This window comes from Chiroxiphia lanceolata, chromosome 23, assembly GCF_009829145.1.
Source record: "Chiroxiphia lanceolata isolate bChiLan1 chromosome 23, bChiLan1.pri, whole genome shotgun sequence".
Classification (NCBI taxonomy): domain Eukaryota; kingdom Metazoa; phylum Chordata; class Aves; order Passeriformes; family Pipridae; genus Chiroxiphia; species Chiroxiphia lanceolata.
Window position 1 is genome coordinate 1,692,830 of NC_045659.1, and position 19,143 is coordinate 1,711,972.

The 19,143-nt window shown below is 48.8% G+C and overlaps 1 protein-coding gene across 5 annotated transcripts; it reads right to left on the reverse strand.

Annotated features, from left to right (window-relative positions):
- Positions 1–1,445: 1,445 nt before the first annotated feature.
- BCO2 (beta-carotene oxygenase 2) lies at positions 1,446–18,836 on the reverse strand. Of its 5 annotated transcripts, none has more exons than XM_032709685.1 (13): positions 18,566–18,836; positions 17,564–17,656; positions 11,997–12,201; positions 10,611–10,822; positions 9,067–9,182; positions 7,495–7,597; positions 6,271–6,399; positions 5,977–6,137; positions 5,304–5,471; positions 3,219–3,356; positions 2,845–3,027; positions 2,388–2,498; positions 1,446–2,114 (listed from the first exon to the last, which is right to left on the reverse strand). In XM_032709685.1, exons 1-13 carry the CDS (start codon positions 18,672–18,674, stop codon positions 2,001–2,003), a joined length of 1,842 nt encoding a protein of 613 aa, XP_032565576.1. In that variant the 5' UTR covers positions 18,675–18,836; the 3' UTR covers positions 1,446–2,000. The 5 variants fall into 5 exon arrangements, with proteins under 5 accessions (XP_032565576.1, XP_032565579.1, XP_032565578.1 ...); XM_032709688.1 differs by lacking the exon at positions 18,566–18,836 and adding an exon at positions 18,471–18,485; XM_032709687.1 differs by lacking the exon at positions 18,566–18,836 and adding an exon at positions 18,276–18,471.
- Positions 18,837–19,143: the final 307 nt, after the last annotated feature.

Consider the following 19,143-nt stretch of genomic DNA (forward strand, 5'->3'; position numbering starts at 1 on the left):
GGGCTGGGAACGGGGCTGGACCCGGGCGGCTCCATCCCGGCCCCGGGGCGGGGCGGGAGCGGCGGCTCCGCCCGCGGGACCCGCCCGCCGAGCGCCGGGGATGCTCCGAGTCCCAGGGATGCTCCAGGTCCCGGGGATGCTCCGAGCGCCGGGGATGCTCCGGGTCCCAGGGATGCTCCAGGTCCCGGGGATGCTCCGAGTCCCAGGGATGCTCCGGGTCCCGAGGATGCTCCGAGTCCCAGGGATGCTCCGGGTCCCGAGGATGCTCCGGGTCCCGAGGATGCTCCGGGTCCCGAGGATGCTCCAGGTCCCGGGGATGCTCCGGGTCCCGAGGATGCTCCGAGCCCCGGGGATGCGCGCAGGGCTCGGGCCCCGCTCTACCCCTCGATCTCTGCCCCTCGGTGCCTGCCCGCAGCCCGCGGTGCGGTGATACAAAGAATCCTGCCATGTTAGCGTGTTGGAATGGAGATTAAACTTCATCCAGGTTGCTCAAGGCTGCGCCCAACCCGGCCTTGGACACTGCCAGGGATGGGGCATCTACAGCCTCCCTGGGCAACCTGTGCCAGCTCTGGCTGGTTGCAGTTAGCACAGGGTTGTCCACGAAGCTCTGACGCCTCCTTTCCGCTTCCTTCCTCGCCAAGAAAAAATAAAGAGTTTGAAAGGAGCAGCGGTGGTGCCTGAGCTCCGTGAAACGCCTCCTTGGCACCGTTCTGCTGCCAGGGCTGGGCATGTGGCCTCGCTGGGGGCTGTTCCCTGCCCGTGGGTGACAGGATACAGCGGGGCGGTTCCACTGGTGACATGGAAGTGACACGGAGAGGAGGGAGGAGGACACAGGGCTGGAGCACCAGCAACGGGAGGTGTTTGCCATCTAGTGGCTTTGACCAGCTCTGGCCTGAGCCTCCCTCTGCCTCTCCCAGGACAGCAGCCCTGGGGTACAACCCTTTTTCTTTCCCCTGCCTTTTCCCAAGGTGAAGAACGGTCTGAAGAGATAAAGCCCCTGGAGCACAAGAGCTCATCTTTTGCTCGAGGAAAATGGTTCGAATCATTCTCTGGGCTTCTCACAATGAAGAAATATAAAAAGAATTTAAGCCAGGAGGGGAATCCAGTCCCCTGAAGCCTTCCCTCTTCACAGGGTACTTACAGACAGAGCCTGCATGTGAGCTGCTGCACAGGGCAACCCACACCAACCCACACCAACCCACCTCCAACAGCTGGAGGAGCCTGGATGAGAGCTGGGATTTGATCTGCTCTACTTATGACCAAAGGGATACCGAGGCCACAGGGAGTTCTACATGTTTCATACTGGTGTTTCATACTGGTTGAACTGGGAGGAGGGCAGGGAGGAACCCTGAGCCATCAGAGCCATCCAGCTCTGCTGTTTTAAGCAGGAGTGTGGTGGAGATGTGTCATGGATGTGACCACGTGAGGGCAGGGAAAGAGAGGAAGAGATTTCACCAGGTTTTATTTGAGGGCACTGCCAGTGTACAGAGAAAAGCACAAGTACAGCTGCTGTGAGCACCTGCATCTACCTCCTGGAGTCCACTGAAGGCAACCTGTATGCAGTGGGGGTGGAATTACACCCCTTCATTGGGCCCATGTGGTGCAGGTTGGTTTTACTCCTCTCCTCTGCTCTCAGCCAAAGTCACTGCCCCGAGCACCAGTGTTCTCTCCCCTTCAGAGCACACTGCTGCCAAGGAAGAGTTCCATTTTCTCCCTTGCAAGCCTCAGCATGGCAACCTTTGTGAACTGCTGCTAGCTGGTCTATCAAAACAGTAAAAAAATTAAGATAAAGCAGTGGGGCTGCTGAATGAAGGGGCTTCTGCCTCCCTCATCCCCTTGGCTGGGTATTGTTAGGAACACAGGAGTAACTCAGAGGTTCTGGTAGAGAAAAAGCAGTTCCCTCATCCCCGAAATAATGCAAAAGTGGGAGGTAAAAGCAGCAGAGGTTTCTTTCTGAGCCTGGCTCGGCCCTGAGTGACAGGAGGTGACAAAGTGTGTGGTCAGTGGGCAGTGAAGATGCCGTGGAACCCATAAGGCATTTGCACCGGGACCTCTGCTCGCCCCAGCTCTCTGAAGGTCTCTGCATCCAGGACAAGCAGGAAAGCACTTTGGTTCTGCAGGAGGAAAAGAAAGCCAGAATGAACCTCATTTCACTCTCCAGCCTGTTGCACACAAGGGAGCCCAAATGTCCAGCCAGGCCACACAGCTCAAGCCTGTGACTGCCAGGAGCACTGGCAGTCACAGGAGCCACTCAAGAAGCACTGACATTCCAAGGAACACTCCTGGGGAGCAAGGAACTATCTGCCAGGGAGCCTCCAGCTGGGTTCTGTGCTTCAAAAAGTTAACTAATGCTTTGTGACTTTGACAAACTACCAACAGTAAGTTACCTCAGTGGGGGAGACCACAACAGACAAGATGACTCCACTGTCCTCTGCTGTGGCATTAGGCACTGGCACAAACACAGGCTCTGAGGGGTAGGATCCATCCTCCTGCCAAATCTAGCAAGCACAGGGACATATGGATGAGCTTCATTTCATTAATACTTGTCTGCTACAGTTAGCAGAGCTGCAAGTTAGAGTGCTCCCCACAAAGATACCCAGGCACACTCTGTGCTCCAAGAAACTTAAGAGTTCAACCTTTGAATTAATCCTTTGGATCCCAGCAGTATGATGGTGCCATCCTCTCCTGTTGGGTAAGTGTGTCACATTCACAGGGCGAGAGATGAAATTAGGAATCCCATCCCAGACCCACCGGGACCAAGACCCCCCCAAAGCCCCTGGTAAATGACACATTTTCAAAGCCAGTTCAGTGGAGCTGAAAAAGGATAATCTGATTTCAATTCACCTTGAAATTCTTGGTCTCCACATCAACCTTGATCAAGGAATCTCCGACCAAATGCCCGAATCCACACCCGTAGAAGTACCGGTACCTCCTCCCGTTGGACCGCGAGTAGTTGATGTGGGGGAACTCCAACCCCCCGACCTTTTCAAAGCCCTCAGGGTGGAGATTTTCATGTGTGCACCAGACCTAGAAGAAATATACATTACACAGGTGTTGGTTTAGCTCTGACAGGGCAGAAGACCTGACTGGTCCCACCACCATTGTGGGGAAGAAATGTTCTGGGAACGGGGAAGAAAAAAGATCCGGGAAGACAACGGCACGGGATGGCAACTGTGGCAGGCAATCTCCCCACAGTTCTGTAGCTCTTCAATACACACCTTTCCATCTGCTTCTTTGACAGCCCTTGCCAGGGTATAAGGCAGCGGGTTCAGGTTTTTGCCCACGGGTGTGTCTGGATCCACGTGCAGAGGGAGCACGAAGCGGCGAGGGAAAGCTCGGGGGAGCGAGGCATAAACCTGTTACAGAGACAGCGAGTCGTGGGCAGGGAGAGAGGAGAGACACTGCGGGCTAAATGCATTTTTGGGGCACAATTTGGAAGTTTGAGACATTCCTCCCAGCCCTAAAATCATTGTCTTCTTTCTGCTGTGTGTTTTATTTACCCAGTTCTGGTAAGGTAAAACACATCGCAGAAAGAAGTTCTCTGCACCTTCCAGTATTAGAGCAGAAAACAAAAAGACAAGCAATTGAAAGGGTCAGCATTGCTTTCACAGGATTAATTAATTAATTAATACTGAGTTGAGTATGCAAATCCCTCCATTATCTTCCAAATTCAACACTGCACATTGCACTATATTTAGTTAGAACACTTACATTGCTCTCCATCACTCTCTGGATAAGTCTCCTTCTCCTCCAGATGGTAAGGCAAGCAGGAGACTGCTGTACCTCAGTTCAGTGCCTGAAGTTATCCAGCAGGATTTCCCTCTTCCATTCTCAGGCACACAAGGATTCATGTTTGGAAGTCCAGGGGAAGGATGGATGTACTTGGGGAGCAAAGGGGAGAGCAAACCAACAGCCCCCAGTGTGACAGACATCCAGTGGCTTGCACGAGAGGAATGATTCCACCATTGCCACTAAAGTTCTGTCCAAGCCAAGTTTAGAACCCATCATATTCCTATATATTAAGCCTTCTAAATAAAACAGGTGACAAGGGCCCTGCTTTGGTGGTTTTCAGTTACTTCAATCCATAACTCACCAGTTCAATGTGAAACTTCACTTTAATCATATGTGTTAATCCTGAAACCCTGTTTTCAAAGCTTTTATGGTTCATGTAACCCCAGTAACTCGGCTGAGGAACCCTGTCAGATAAATTATGGTTTAGTGAGCAAGCAAAAGCACTTCAGCATGGCTCAGGGACCAGTCATGCTCAGTCATGCCTTGGGCTTCTGAGGAGCCGTGAGCTTAAGGCTCTGTTCTGAAATGACTTGCACCCCCCTGTGTGTGTACAGTTTAATGGTTATGTGCCTGTCAGTTAGAGAATGTGGGTTTTGGAAACACGAGCCTAATGTTGACACAGGGACACCTTCAGCCAGATCCAACCCTGGCTGGTTTGTGCTCAGGGAAGGGGGGACAAAAGCTGGGATCAGTTTGCAAAGCACGAGGTCATGCTAACCTTCTGCTGTACTGGTGTTCAAAACATGCTTGAAAAAACACAAACAAACAAAGGAAAGCAGAAGGAAATGACCTGGCAGGGAGACAGCTGTAGTGTTCTCAGGTCAGATCTGACTGGGTTCTAGACAGCTCAGAACACAGCGGGAGGAAGCTGAGACCTGCCTGGGCATGCAGGGCACGGCGGGTTTCCACTCAACACATCTGCAGTGCCAGACACTGAAAGCACCCCTGCCTTCCCCAGGTGTGACCTATGCAAAATAATGCCTCCAACACGGCCTCAGATGGGGCTTGTGGCAGAGCTGGATAAAATAAGTAATTTATTAGAACGTGCTGTTGTGGGGTGACAACGCCGGGGCTTCCGTGGCATTTGTGTTTCTGTGATTTTCCTAACCAGTGCCACTTCTCTGAAGCAATGCCTTTATGGAACAGGGGGTCTTCTTCCCTTTTGAAGCCGTGCAAAAACTTGGGGGAAATTTCTCGGGGGAAAAATATTATTACACTGGGATAAGGAAAACGAATATGATTAAAAGCAAGGTTTTAAACCAGGAGGACATTCTGGCAGGCTCTGGAGCTCTGTGTCACACACCACTTTTAAACCTTTCAAGGGAACACTCCATGGAGATTATCTGCTAAGAGATAATTAAGCGGATCATTAGATCCCCATTTTAGTTTTTTACAGCTGTGGGTCCTTTCCCCAGGTCACATCCTTGGCCTCGTGGTGCTCTCCATTCCACCAGCCTGAGAAGGAACCGGCCCAGCCTCAGAGCCTGGGGAAACAGAGGCAGAGGTCTCACCTGGTCCAGAGCCTCCCCAGCCCTCCTCAGGTTCTGCAGTTTGTACAAGGCCAGGCTGGTGCCATCGTCCTGGCAGCACAGATCCAGCACCACACAGCCACAGTCCTCAAAGGCATTGATTTGGTGGAAGGTGACAAAGGGCTTCGTGTACCACTGCCCTGGCAGCACCTGCAGGGACACAGGGCAGGCTCAGGCTCCTCTCTAAAGCTCCCAGCCACCCCTCAAAGGCTTTTACACTCTCCCATTTCATCCCCCATTCCTCGGGATCTGTCTTGTGTTGCTGCAGAAGGGCTGCTTTAAGCCACTAACTAGGCAAAGACAGATGAAGAAAAGCCAAAATCAGGCCAGGCCAGGCCCCTTGATGTCCTGATTCCCTCCCTAGAGCATCTGTCCCAGGCTGGGACTGACCTTTTATACCCCTGCATTTCAGTCTCATGAGCCCCAAGCTGCTTATTTCTGCCTGTTCTTTCAGGGCTGGCAAAGAAATGAATCAGTAGAGAGGGAACTGCAGGAAGTAATCCCATTTCTAATGAATTTACACCCGTGCTTTAAAGCCTATACTGCAGTAGCTCCTGGACTGATTCATCCAGGTCCCTGTGGCTGCTGCCAGGCACTCTCCTCTTGGGATCTAAGGTTCCAGAGCAGCTGCTGCAGAGGCCAGAGATGCACTCACCTCCCCAGTGTGCTTATTCACCACGTGGAAGTAGGTGTTGTACTGAGGCTCCCAGCTTATCCCGTCACAAATGGCTTCGCCACGGAGCTTGGAAGTGACAATCTGGAACAGATTCAGCTTGAGGGGCTGCTCAATGAAAATGATGTAGTTTTCAGTCATTCCTGAAAAGAGAAGGAAGGAGACATCACCCAGGTATGAGGTGGGAAAACACCCCAGGGGCAGGGGGCAGTGGACAGCCCTGTCTGCCTCCCAGCAGCCCAAGCCCCCAGAGTCTGAGATGGAAAACTGTCTCACCAAAGCTGTGATAGTAGGATGGTTTTGCCCTGTCCATGGGAGGGATGGAGCACAGCACTTTTGTTCCCTCTAATGTGTCAGTGCAGCCTGAGCTCTGGGGGGGGACCCGGATGATGTTATAGCTGGACCCTGGAGGGGAGAAAGGGTGTTCAGCACCACTGAGACTGTTCACAGGCAGAAAAGCAAAGTCAGGCTCTGTCCTTCCCATTTCCCAAGAGCACTGGAAACCACAGTCATAGCTTCACTGAGCAGAAAAATCAACAGCCTGTCATCAAGTCAATAAAACAATCTACAGAGGATTATTCAGCAAAACAAAACAAAAGATTGAAAGAAGAAGGATCTTCTCAGGCTGGTAGAGTGCCAGCTCATTTTACTGTCTGCATGGCATTCCTTAGGTTATCCCATAATAGCAGGATCAAGAGCAAAACCAAGTTCATAACTTGGGTATCAGAGGAAATGAAAACTCTGAGCCTTGGTGATGCTCAGTTAATAAATCTGAGCACGTGGGCAGGAGAGAATGGCATGTTTGAATAGTCTAGAGTTTGGTCTCTCCAGCTGAAAAAAGCATGTGCTACAAAGCTGGATATTGCTCAGGGCAAAAGGAAATGAAAGCAGCATGAATGAAAAATGATCAAAACTTGGAAACTGTGGAGTGAACTGAAACCAGCCTGAGGAATGATAATAAAGGGCAGTGGCTGTTTTCAGAGACCTCAGGCACCTGCAAAAGGAGGATTTCACATAACTAACAGTGAATGCCAGCCCTGGGCAGCCACATCAATGGAATTAGATCCCAACTAGATGCTCATTGTTTTGAGAAGAAGAAAAGTCTCCCATAAAATTCAGCTTTGCTGTAATGTAGCCAGGGGACTCATAAATTCCATCTTCTCTCCTGCATGAACCCGTGTGGTGCTCATCAAAGGCCAGTCACTGTAAGTGAAGATGGGACTCAAAAAAATCATTCTCCCTTTTCCCAGCAAAGCTTGGGAGAGGGGAATCTGTTGGATACTCACAGCCCAAAGTCAGATGGATCTGAAACTAAATGCTGAGAGAGGCCGTTGTTGTTGTGGGACTGACTGGCACTGTAAAACAGAACCAGTCTGGCTTCTCACCACTTTGACTCAAAGAGAAAATGCAACTTTAGATGTTTCTTCCACAGCTACTCCTTGGAACAGCACCAAGGAGTGTCCTGTGCCCCCTGCCCAGGCCTGGCCAGGCCCAGCTTACCGTGTTTGCCATAGGAATTGCCCATGTTGTAGGTTGTCCCATCAGACTCGTAGTGAGGATGAGCAGTGGCCCCGTTCACTGCAATGAACTGGCTCCAGTCTACCTGCAAATGCCAAGGATTTTCAGTCAGTGCAGAACTTCCCTGTTGCTCTGCAGAAAGCCACAGGCTTCCGTGGAAGTCTGAGGAAGAACAGCAGACTTTATCCATTGTTAATAATGTGGGATCTGGACTTAATTCTTCAGTTTGCCTGCAGTCTTCCTGAAATCCTTGAAAATTAATGATATTTCTCTCTGTGTTAGTCCTGCCAGTAAAATGGGACTAACAGCACAAGCCATTCCTTGGGAGACACGAACATTCCAACTGGCACAAGTGACACAGTGGGAATGTTCCCATGCAAGCATTTTAGCTGGGAGCCCATGCTATGAGCACAGACAGACGTGTGAAGAGACAGTCACTGCCCCAAAGAATCACCAAGAAGCTTAGAAAACCAGGTCCCATCTCAGATTGGAGAGTTTAGATGTGAAATCATCCCTTCCATTTCTTCACTTAGCCCAAAAATAACAGTCTGCATTTAAAAAAGCAGCTAAAGGGGATTTTTTTTTTTTAAATGGCAAGATGGCTCAACAGAGCTGAACACTCAACCTAAAAACCCCCACGTGTCTTCCCATCACTGCACTCTGGTTTACAAACCAGATCAAACAAATCACCCAACTCTCCATTTCAGTGTGTAAACTGAGTTTCCTCATGAGTCACTGCTGATCCTGGAGGGACTCCTGGAATGCCTCCCTCAGGACCTGAGGGTGCACTGAGCCTGGTGTTTTGTGGTATCAAGCAGTCCGTGGTTAACACACAGGCACAGGAGTTAATCCTGATTTAGGAGGGCAGAATCCTTCTCACAATTAAGCACCCAAATCCCCTCTGAGGGTGCAGCCAGGGGGACACAGAGCTGATGCTGTCATTTCACAGGCCATGTTCTGCCAAACTCAGCCACACTCCTGGGAGATGATGCACAGGACACAGGGAAAGATTGCTCTGACTTTCTGTTCATTTGCTGTCAGGGGAGAAAATAAAGGGGCAGCTGAACTTTGAGTTGACTCTACATTGAATTAACTCATTTGCAAGAGAGTTTTAGCCAAGACCTTGAAGGGCAGTTCTGGAGTGTTTAAAAAGATGTGAAAGGCAGAAAAAGGGAAGAGAGATGAAGTGACAGGGAGGAGTGCAGCTCTGAGATCAGTGATGACCTTTTTGCTGGGTGCACTTTTACTCTTCACACACTGGTAGGTGCAGACAAGCCCAGACATGCAGTGAGAGCACAGGAAGAGTGGAGCTGTGCCCAGACCTGCATCTGTGTCTCCCCTTCCTTGCCCCAGTGGGCAGTGACTGCATCTCACCCCCCAGAGCTGCCTGGCTGCTGAGGAGATTTTTCAGGGCCTCAGGCACGAAGAGATGCTCATGGCTGTGGCCCAGACAAAATCTTTTGGAATCTCAGCTGCCCTTAGAAGCAGCAGAAGATTCTGTAACCACCAGCTAAGGGTTCTGTGCCACAGTTCCCTCATCCCACCTGCCCACACCTTTTCCTTCGTTTCAAGCGTTTCTGGGTCCACCTTGTACATGAAGATGTTCTCACTGCTGATGTAATAATCTCCTTTATACAGCACGTAGTTCACATTGGCATTGTCACTGGGTCCTGAAACAAAATCCTGGGGTTGGGCACAGCTCTGCTCGAGCTCATGTCACATTATCTCAAGTTACACATGTTTAAACAATAAACCCATTTGCAATGACATTAATTCCTCTGTGGCTGATTAGAAATACCTCACTAATCTACAAAGGCACTCAGGGAACTGTCTGTGCAGGTGAACTCGGGTTAAAGGGACAAGGAGTAGTCCTTACAGAAATCACTGCAGTGAAGCCAAGGTGATCTTCCTATTTCTCTATGCCCTCTAGCTCCTGACCTCTTATTTGTTCATATTCTCATTTCTCCCTTTCCTCCCCAGCCAAAGTCCCCTCCTCTAAAAGCCATATGAAGAGTTTTCCATGTTTGATTTACAGCACTGGAAACGAGAGGCAGGACTTGAAGCTACAACCTGGGCTGAGGGGAAGGCAGGGATGCTCTTTGTGTGGGACAAGGGATGCTTCTGCTTCCCTATTCCCTTTCTTTCTAAAACTGAGTCAGGGAGATGCCTTTTGAGAGCTACAGACACACACAGCCAGAGCTGCTCCTGCTGATCCAAGGGGAGCTGGGACTCACTACCAGGTGACTGGGAAGAGCTGAGAGAAAAGCTGTTCCTACAGCTGAATATTGTGTGTGTGGTTGGGAGAGGAAAAACCCAGAGGACAGCTCTTCTTGTAGTGAGGAATTCCCTCTAAGTGTGTGAAGAGTCCAACAGGCAGAGGGAGGGCGGGAACAACCTGCTGGAGCTTGGAAAAGAAAAGGGGGATGTAGACAGTTCTGAAATCTCTTGAGAGAGCTGGGCTGGGGAGCTGGGGAGCTTCACTCGAGAACAGGTGACTGGCAGGATGGGGTCCATCTCCTCAGGGAAGGTAAGAAGCAGAAGATGGTCACACAAGTTGCAAACTTCAGGTCCGTTCTGGTTTTAGTGGGAAGTCCTGTGCTTCATTAAGCCAATTTCTTCCCTGACACACATAGGATCCCACAGGCAATGGAACTTCCTCTCCTGTGCAATACCACCTCTCACCCTACCCATGTAATCTGCACCTTAGTCTAGGAAGGGGAGGATTAGCCCACTTACCCTACGAGCTTAGCAAGGCAAAGCGTTTTAAGGGCAAAGCTGTGTCCCAGGTAGAACACAGGTTGTAATGCTCATTACCAGCACTGCACAGGCTGTTCTTTGGAAGCAGATTTCTGCTGGAAACTCGCAACAAACTGGAAGCAGGCGACCTGAGGTGGCACCCACTGAACTGAACGTGCCTCTGCCAGCCCAGCCTGGCACCCACTTCCATCATTTTTGCCGCTGTTATTCCCACGGGGGCACACGCTGAGGGAGACCGTGGGCTCAGCATAAACCCACCAGGCTTCCTCACCCCTCCCTTCACAACCAACCACAGGCTCCCCCGGACAATTCCTTGTTTTTTAGAGCCCCCCCCCCCTTACGTGGCATCTCGAAGCGTGACATGAAGCGCCCGAAGAGGCTCTTGCAGGGGTCTGGCATTGCCAAGGTCCCGAATTCCGAGAGCACGATGCGGTTGTGCTGCCTGTTGGTCAGGTAGGAATTGCTCTGCAGGAACCTGCTCCTGTAGGACACCCTGCCAGCCCTCAGCTGGAACTGGTGCAGCAGAGCCATGCCATCAAACCAGTGGTTAAAGCTTCCAGAGGTTACGAATGAGGGATTAAAAAAAAAAAAAAAAAAAAAGAGAGATAAATAACCAAGAGGTTTCAAAAAGGGATAAGAGATAAGAAAACGGGTAGAAAAAGATATTAAAAAGAGATCAAACAGAGATAAAAAATACGTAGATTAGTAAATTAGAGGTTAGTAAGAGGTTAGTGGTGAGTAAGAAGTCAGTAAGAGCGCTGGAATTGGGCACTACATGAAGTTCTGATCTACTGTTCCCTCTTGCCTGTAGGTATTTATTATTTGTAAATGCCCAGATCATTGTAATTATTTGTAATGCCCAGATCATTGTAATTATTTGTAATGCCCAGATCCCATGAACACTGAACCAGGTGCAGCTTTGTTTGGGGAAACATTTGAACTGAGTGAAACAAAACAAGTGTATTTGCAGCTGTGGGACATGAAGCCTGAGATTGGTATGTGTAAGTTTGGGGGGAAATACCCTGTACTGGCAAACCAGTCACTCTGCAAAGACTCCTGCACAGGGAATAGAATGTCCAATAGAAATTACTGCTGAAAGCCCAACGGCACAAGGAGGAGCCCTTAGCTCTCAGCTCCTTGAAGGAGGTTATTCTCTCTAAAACAAGAAATCTGTGAGACTCTCAGAAAACTTGATGGTCTCTGGGCATGTGATAAGATGATCAGCTTTGGCCAGTTGCTGCCATCAGCTCTGCTGGAGGAAGGGCTTGTTTGTCACTTTGAATGTCACTCAGGATGGCAAAGGCAGTAGTTGCCTTCTTGAACTATTTTAATATTTGCTTCTAAAGCAACACACAGAGTTCAGTGCAACCAACTTCCCAACTCCCTGCCCTGGATTTCAGGGATGGACTTTTGTCAGTGAGAGAGGACTAGAGGTGGGGGTGGTTCATTCCCCAGCTCAGCTGCCTCATTCCAGCAGCCTGAGGAGGTGAAAGCCCCTCCAGCCTCAATGACTCAGCCCTGCTCCTGCCTGCAGAGAGCCACTGGCAGTTCCCAAATGAGGGAGCTGCTGTTCTCCAAAGAATAACAGAAGTATTTCTCCCTTCCCTTACTGAAAAAGAAATGACAAGGTGCTCCAAATAGTGGTGAGACATCCTGGGGGGTCCCCTTTAGGTTGAGGCAGAGCCCAGGCCAGAACAATTTCACAGACTCACTCAAAGGAGACTTACTTGTCATTGCCAAACTCGAACTTGCCAGGCCCGGTCCTCAGAAGGTTGCCATTGATCCATTTGGGAATATGCCCCTTGACCTTGGCTGGGATGGGCTCAGGGGTCTCCTCCATGGTCTGCACTAAGGGGGAGATGCATTGCAGCCCCCTGGGTCTGTGGCAGAGGATTTGCTCTTTGGGTGGGCTGGGAAGGTAATTCTTTAAACCTGCAACGAAAGCAGGGAAAACAAAAAAGAAGGAAATTAGGATTTTCCCTGTAATAATAAGGTGACAGTTGCTAGAGGTTGAGTTTGGATGTCTGGAACAGCATTCAGCAGCCAGGCTGGAGTGGATGCTCAGGGTGAAGGTGTGTTCCCACAGTAACCCCACACATCCCCAGGGAGCTCAAAACCCAGTGGATTTAACTCTACTGTAGTTAACCCTTGAGAGAGACACCAGTTCTGCAGCCCAAAGGAGGCAATAAAATATATGATGATAACTTTTAACTGCAGGAACTTCTATTTGCAATTGATTTCATAAATAACTGAAGGAAAAGGGGAAAAAAAATAAAGGAAAGAAGAAAAATAACCGAAATCCCCCCCCAAAAAATGGCAATCAGGAAGAACACAAATGCAACTGAGCTGAAGGACATTTACAGGACAGGACAAAAGAGATTTACCAGTTGTATTTGGTAAGTAAATAAGCAGTAGCAGAAGGGGATAATTTCTGATGGAGCCTCTTGTTTGAATGCAATAACCCCCTGGTTGGTCACAGCTCCAGGACAAAAGCACCAGGAAAGCATGAAGTGATTGGAATGCTGTGAGCTCACAGTGATGTCAGTCATTGGCTCCAACAGCCTGGTTTGCAAAGCCTCATCAACACAAGGATTGTTTGAGCAATCCATTTAGCTGCAGAGGTGGATTTACCTGTTGCCTTTCCTGCCAAGGCTCCCTGTCCACAGGGCACTGGAGCTGCTTTGCCTCTGTCCCTAAGACCACTGAACTAACCTTGAACTGATGACACTGAGCTCTAAGTGGAATCCTGACCCACAGGCCAGCGTGGCACACAGAAACCCAAGCCTGACCAGCTCTGGTACAGCCACCACCACACACTGCAGGAATTCCAGACCATTTACTGACCTTGCAACAGCAATTAGTTCTGCTTTTACCAGCCACTTTCACCACTGCTGCTTCCAGCCTCCACTCTTCAGCCCAGGTGATTAAGTGGAGCCCTGCACACTTTACCTGTCAGCCTCTGAAACTGTAAGGAATAAGTGGGTGTTCTTGCAAAGGCTGTAGCACAGTCACAGCTGGAAGCAAAAGGAAAATGCCCAAGGGTGGCAAAAGGTCAGTGCCCAAGGAGGGGCAAAAAGCCAGACAGGGGATGTGGCAAAAAGGGTGACAGTTCTTGTATTCCCCCAGATGGTTCAAGATTTAAGAATAATTAACGAAATAGTTAAGCCTAGACACCCTACAGCTCCTGATCCTCATTCTTTTCTGAATCAAATTCCCTCTTCTCACTGTTCTTATTCTGTACTGCACTGAAAGGATGCATTTTGGAGTTGTCCAATTACCATCCCCTGCCTTTGAGTGGGAACAAGAAGGAGGGAAAGTAATTAAGCAACAACTTCCTTGGACTGTTGCCACAAGGATACACTGAATCCCTTGTTTGGTTTGGACGAACCTCACAAAAACTTTTAAATGAGTTCTCGTTACCTCCACAAGGTTCTTTCAGGATGTGGATGATTAACTTATCTCAGGGAAGGACAGAGAACCAGTAGGAGACTCCACTGAGAACTTGCTTAACTTTTTAGCCAGAAAAGGATTGAGAGCCTGTGAAAACAAAGCTCAAATGGTAGAGACTGAAGTTAACTATTTAGGACATATTTTAAAGCATGGGTCGTGATGTATAAATCCAGAAAGGGTTAAGGGAATCTTGGAAATCCCTCTACCAAAAATGAAGAAAGAATTACATCAATTTTTAGGACTAGTAGGACTTTGCAGGGCTCAGGTAGAAGATTTTCCAACAATTTCCAGACCATTGCATGATTTGTTGACTCAGGGAAATCCAGAAGTAATTATTTGGATACCTGAAGGGAAAAGGAGTTTTCAGAAACTAAAAGAGTAAATTAATTCAAAACAAACAAACAAAAAAACTGCCCTGGACTTGGCTTTTACTCACAGCTTTAGCAAGGATAAGAGCCAAACCCCAAGAGTCTTCACTTCTCTCCATATGAGATAGTGTTTGGAATCCCTTGTCTGGTTAGTTTGCAAAAGGACACACCACACAGAGGTAAAAATCTCTAAAGCACCAGAAGTCTGAGACTTCTCTTAGAGAGCAGTCTTTCTCTCCAGCTAGAGGAGAGAGAAGGAAAACCTAAAAACTTATGCTACATAGAAATCATGCCCCAAACATCTGCTAAACTTCTGCTCAGATCATCCTCCCAGTTTCCAGTGACCAACAGTGAAATGGAGATGAAACTTTTGATCCTGTTTCTCTGTTGTCACCCGTGTAGCAGCCAGGAAGAAGGCAATATATTTTTGGCATTTAACCTGAGCAGCTGCTGGGTCTGGGGGGGGCCAAGAGGCTCAGAAAGCTGAGCCAGCACAGCCAAAAGGGTGGCTCAGTAATCCTGGTGAGGTTCATCACGGCACAAGATATTGGGAAGAAGAAAACAGTCCTTGGAGTTATGTCTCTCCCTTTTATTCCAATAAAAGCTTTATTTTTTTAGTTAGCTCCTCTGTCTCCTGGTTTTTTATGCAGCTCTCAGTACCTGGATTTTCAGAATTTGCTCCCACCTACATCTTGCTGTTCCAGACAGAATATCTGCACAAGAGCCCAGCTGGCACACAGCATTTTTCTGAGCTTGCTTCTTTAGAACAGCCACGAACAGGGTGGGGGTTAGGCCTGCAGGAGGGCAAACTGCCAGATTCCTTCAAGGTACTTCTTCAATTTGCCAATACCCAAATCCTTCTTTAGCTCTCTAATACAATAATGATATAATATATTATAAGAGGAGATTAAGATTTTTAAAAAAGAGATCAGAAAAGAGATAAGAAAACAGATGGAAAAAGATTAAAAAAGTAAGAATTCAGCCTGTGTAGCTAAAGCAATTAACCTCCAACCTCATCCATCCTCTCCCTCGTGGAATTCAATTAAGCTCTGATTAAATCCTTTATCAAGCACTCAATCTGATCCCAACACTGGTGCCACAGAATATTTTCTTATACAGAAGTAGAAGATTTTCATGTCAACTAACCCCTGGCAGGTTCAGTGACTGCCATCAGAATTTGCAGAAATGCAGCCTTAGTTTGCTGAGCTGCAGCTTGCAAAGATGCCAAATATGCATTAAAAAATGAGAGCAACATGTCCCCAAAGAGGCATTTTGCATCCAAGCAGGAACAAAGATGGCATGACTGAGGATGGCACCACATCCAAACTTTCTGGAGATACACTGTAAATGGGAATTCTGGAAAGGTGCTTCACAGAAGAGCCTGACCAGGACTGGAAAAAGACCCCCTGAGTCATCCCCTCCCAACTGCTGTCCCACAAACTCATATATATGAACTTTATCTTAAAAATTACTATGTTTTCTGGCACTTATTCCCTCTTTGGATAGCTGCTCGTTGTCCAGCTGATTAGAAAAATGCTTTCAATTTACAAAAGGACTTTATCCATGGGACAGTTTACCCCCCTCGTTTTTCTGGCAGAACTGTTCTGTACCTTTGGTAGGTTGTGTTTGCCAGGGTTTGTATTTAGAGTGAAGAAGGACATCACTTCCTAACCTAAGTAAACCAAGTTTTTTTTGTTTTCCTTGTCCTGTGATAACCACTCATGTGCTCATCTTCTTGAAACCTGCTCTAGTTAGGATTCATCTTAGAATTCATTCCAAGACAATGTCCACAAAAGAATGGACTATATACAAGAATATGGAAGTGAACACCCCGTCCTATCAGACCAGAGAGAGAAAGAAGCACAGCAAGAGAATGGATTATTTTTCCTTCTGGAAACCACTCAAACGAGCTCCAGCTCCTGAGAGAACTGCATGCAAGTTGTAATGAAATCATGACATCCAGATGAGGCAACACGCAAGTTTTTCAGAAACATGACAAGTTATCACAGGATAATTCTGAAGAGCCAGGAGGAAGGGAGGGTACAAGGATTTAAAAAAAATTAATCCTGCACTTCTTATTTAAAAAATTAATCTGAATAATCAACCTAAAATCTATTTCATTTCATTGCACCCAATCTGGATGCACTGAGCATACGGAACACAAATAATTCCTACTTTAATGCAATTTTCCTGAACAACTGCAAAAAAGGTGTATCACCTTCAGGTAAAAATTCAGTCATAAATCATAATTGATTGTAACTTCCAGCTACCCAAGAAGGGATCAATCTCTGCAAAAGACAGAAGACAGACTCATTTGCAATGTTACACAACACATAATTAAAACTATCTATGGCTTCCATTCTGGCTACACTTCAAGCTGGCAGAACTTCAATACACAATAAAAGCTCTGCAGTCCCAGTGGGGCTCACTGAACACAACAAGTGAAAATCAGCACAGTATCACAACCTGCCCTCTCAGAAATCTCATTTCTTGACTGCAGTTTCCATCCTACCACAAGCCTTTAAAAATACCCCAAGCATTTAAAAATAAGCTTTAAACCTAAAAATCAGCACGGTATCACAACCTGCCCCCTCAGAAATCTCGGGTTTTTTTAACTGCAGTCTCCATCCTACCTTAATGGTTTAAAAATAAGCTTAAAGCTGAACTTCCTTTGGCACAGCAGAGCAGAGGCAGTGCCAAATAGGGAGCTGTACATTTTCCTCAATTCTTTTCTAAACACTGCAAGCAATTATTCCAGAGTTATCCCAACCTGGCAGTTCTTGGGGTGCTGTTTCTGTTCACAGCAAACTGACAGCCCAACACTGAGTTACATCCAGAAAGAGTGGGATGAAGGACGAGGCTCTTGAAAAAGTTTCTCTAGAGAAGAAACCACCCCAGCTGCTTTGTTTGTCGCAGTGGATCAGACATGAAATTGTACTTAAACAACAGTGGGCGAATCAGACAATCTTTCCCAGTGGATGGAGGAAACACTGAAGCCATTTGCTGACTGGAAGACTGGAATCACGTCGCAGGGAGCAAATCCACCTTGATTTTAACCTACGGATTCAACTCCAGGGCACAGGGACACCTCCATTTTGTCTCCACCTGCAACTGCACAGTTTAACTGCTCGGCCCTTCCAGCTCCCTATTCTGTGATTCTGGGCATTAAGGGGCACTAAGTCTGGTAAATACAGTGCTCAGGGTATTCTTCAAGCCAGGGAGGGCGAAGCAAAAAAATTCTGCTTTCCCTGAGAATCATTTTCATTCAGGAGAATCCTCTGGTACAAACCACGACCGGCATCACATTCCCTATAAAACACAGGCTGGCACAGCACGGGAAGCAAAAGGATTTTCCCCACTGACCCAGCCTGAAGTTGCTGTACTGTGGATTTGTGCCTCCAGCCCTCCCTCTCTGCCCTTCCCCAGCTCAGCTGAGTGTCCCACGCTGGTTTCTGCACTGGAGGGGTTGCACTTGCCTGGTGGGCGCCGGGAGGTCCCCGTGCTGGGCTCCTTGTCCTGTCTGGCTGCTCGGTTTCCCATGGTCAGGGGCTGAGCCACCCACTGCCTCGCTACCAGCCAAGGAAGCAGAGAAGAACACAAAACAAGTGACAGGAAACACAGGGGAAAAGAAATGGAGGAAAGGAGCAGAGAGAGGCCCTGCCAAGGGAGGAAAGTGTCCGTGCACGCTCCTGCACGGGAAATACCTGCTCGTTTCCCAGAGGCACCAATAGAAACGGATCTTACACTTTGGGGTGTTCTGGTGGCACAACAAGGCAGATTGGAGAACTTTTCAGATCTTTGGATACCCCAGGAGCAGTGCTTTGAATTTAAAGGGCAGGAAAACACCACCACCACCACCATCTAACCCCAGGAATTTTGGTGAATTAAGTTGCGATCTTTACTGGTTCCTATTTTGTGGAAGCAGATCTCAGACCAAAACAAAACAAAACGAAGCAAAAACAAAACAAAAACACCAAAGAAAAACCCCAAACCAAACTGACAAAACCCAAAACGAACGAAATCAACGAAAAAAACCCCCAAACAAGAAACAGCTCGGGCAGTGCAGCGATAACACAAATTGCTGGGTTTGGTTGTGATGCAAGATCCCTTGGGGTAGTTTCCAACTTGTAGGTTCAGATGGAAGCTCCACCAATGGCCCTGGCTCCAAACCAACCCCTCGCAGCCCACTTAGAGCTGCCTCCCGTGCGCAGGGAATCTGCTGGGCACCGCTCTTCCAGCTCTAAACCATCCGTGTCTGCTGTAATCCTCGCCCCTCCGTTCATCTATCCAATAAATCACAGAGAATTTCTAGCATCTAACAGGGCCCTTCGGGTCGCTCAGCTCCGAATTTCTGATGGATGGAGGTGAGATCGCTCTACCGACCCGTGCCAGCAGCAGCAGCAGCAGCAGCAGCAGCAGCAGCAGCAACCCTCCTCCCCAACGCGACAGAAGGGTTCGGTTGTTTATTGCGTTTTTACCTGGAATGAATTGCATCAAACAGCAGAGGAAATACTGCAAATGCGCAAGCAGGAGGCTGACGGCGGGCAAAAGGATTTGGGATAACATATTCCGCCGGGCAGAAGGCATCGGCTCGGAGGTGCTGGAGCGGAGGTAGCGGTGCCAGGGCGGTGAGCGGGAGCAGTGATGTGTCGGGAGATGAGAGAGCTGCCTGACATCATCCTTTCACAATAAGAGCCGGGCCGCTGTGTCCCGGCAGGGCTGCCAAGGATTCCTTGATCCATCCAGCTGCCCACGCTCCGCTCCGGGCTCCAGCCGGGCCGGGACCTGCCGCCGGTCCTGGATGCCGCCCCGGGACCTGCCGCCGGTCCTGGATGCCGGGCCGGGACCTGATGCCGGGCCGGGACCTGCCGCCGGTCCTGGATGCCGCCCCGGGACCTCCTGGATGCCGCCCCGGCCCCCGATGGCGGCCGCACCTGGGCCAGGTGAGCTCGGAGCTGGCGGGTGGGAAAACGCTCTAAGGGCTACGTGCCTTTTGTACCTGGGGAGCGGGAAAGAAAGGGGAGATGTGGGAACGGATCCGGGCGGCCGGGATTTA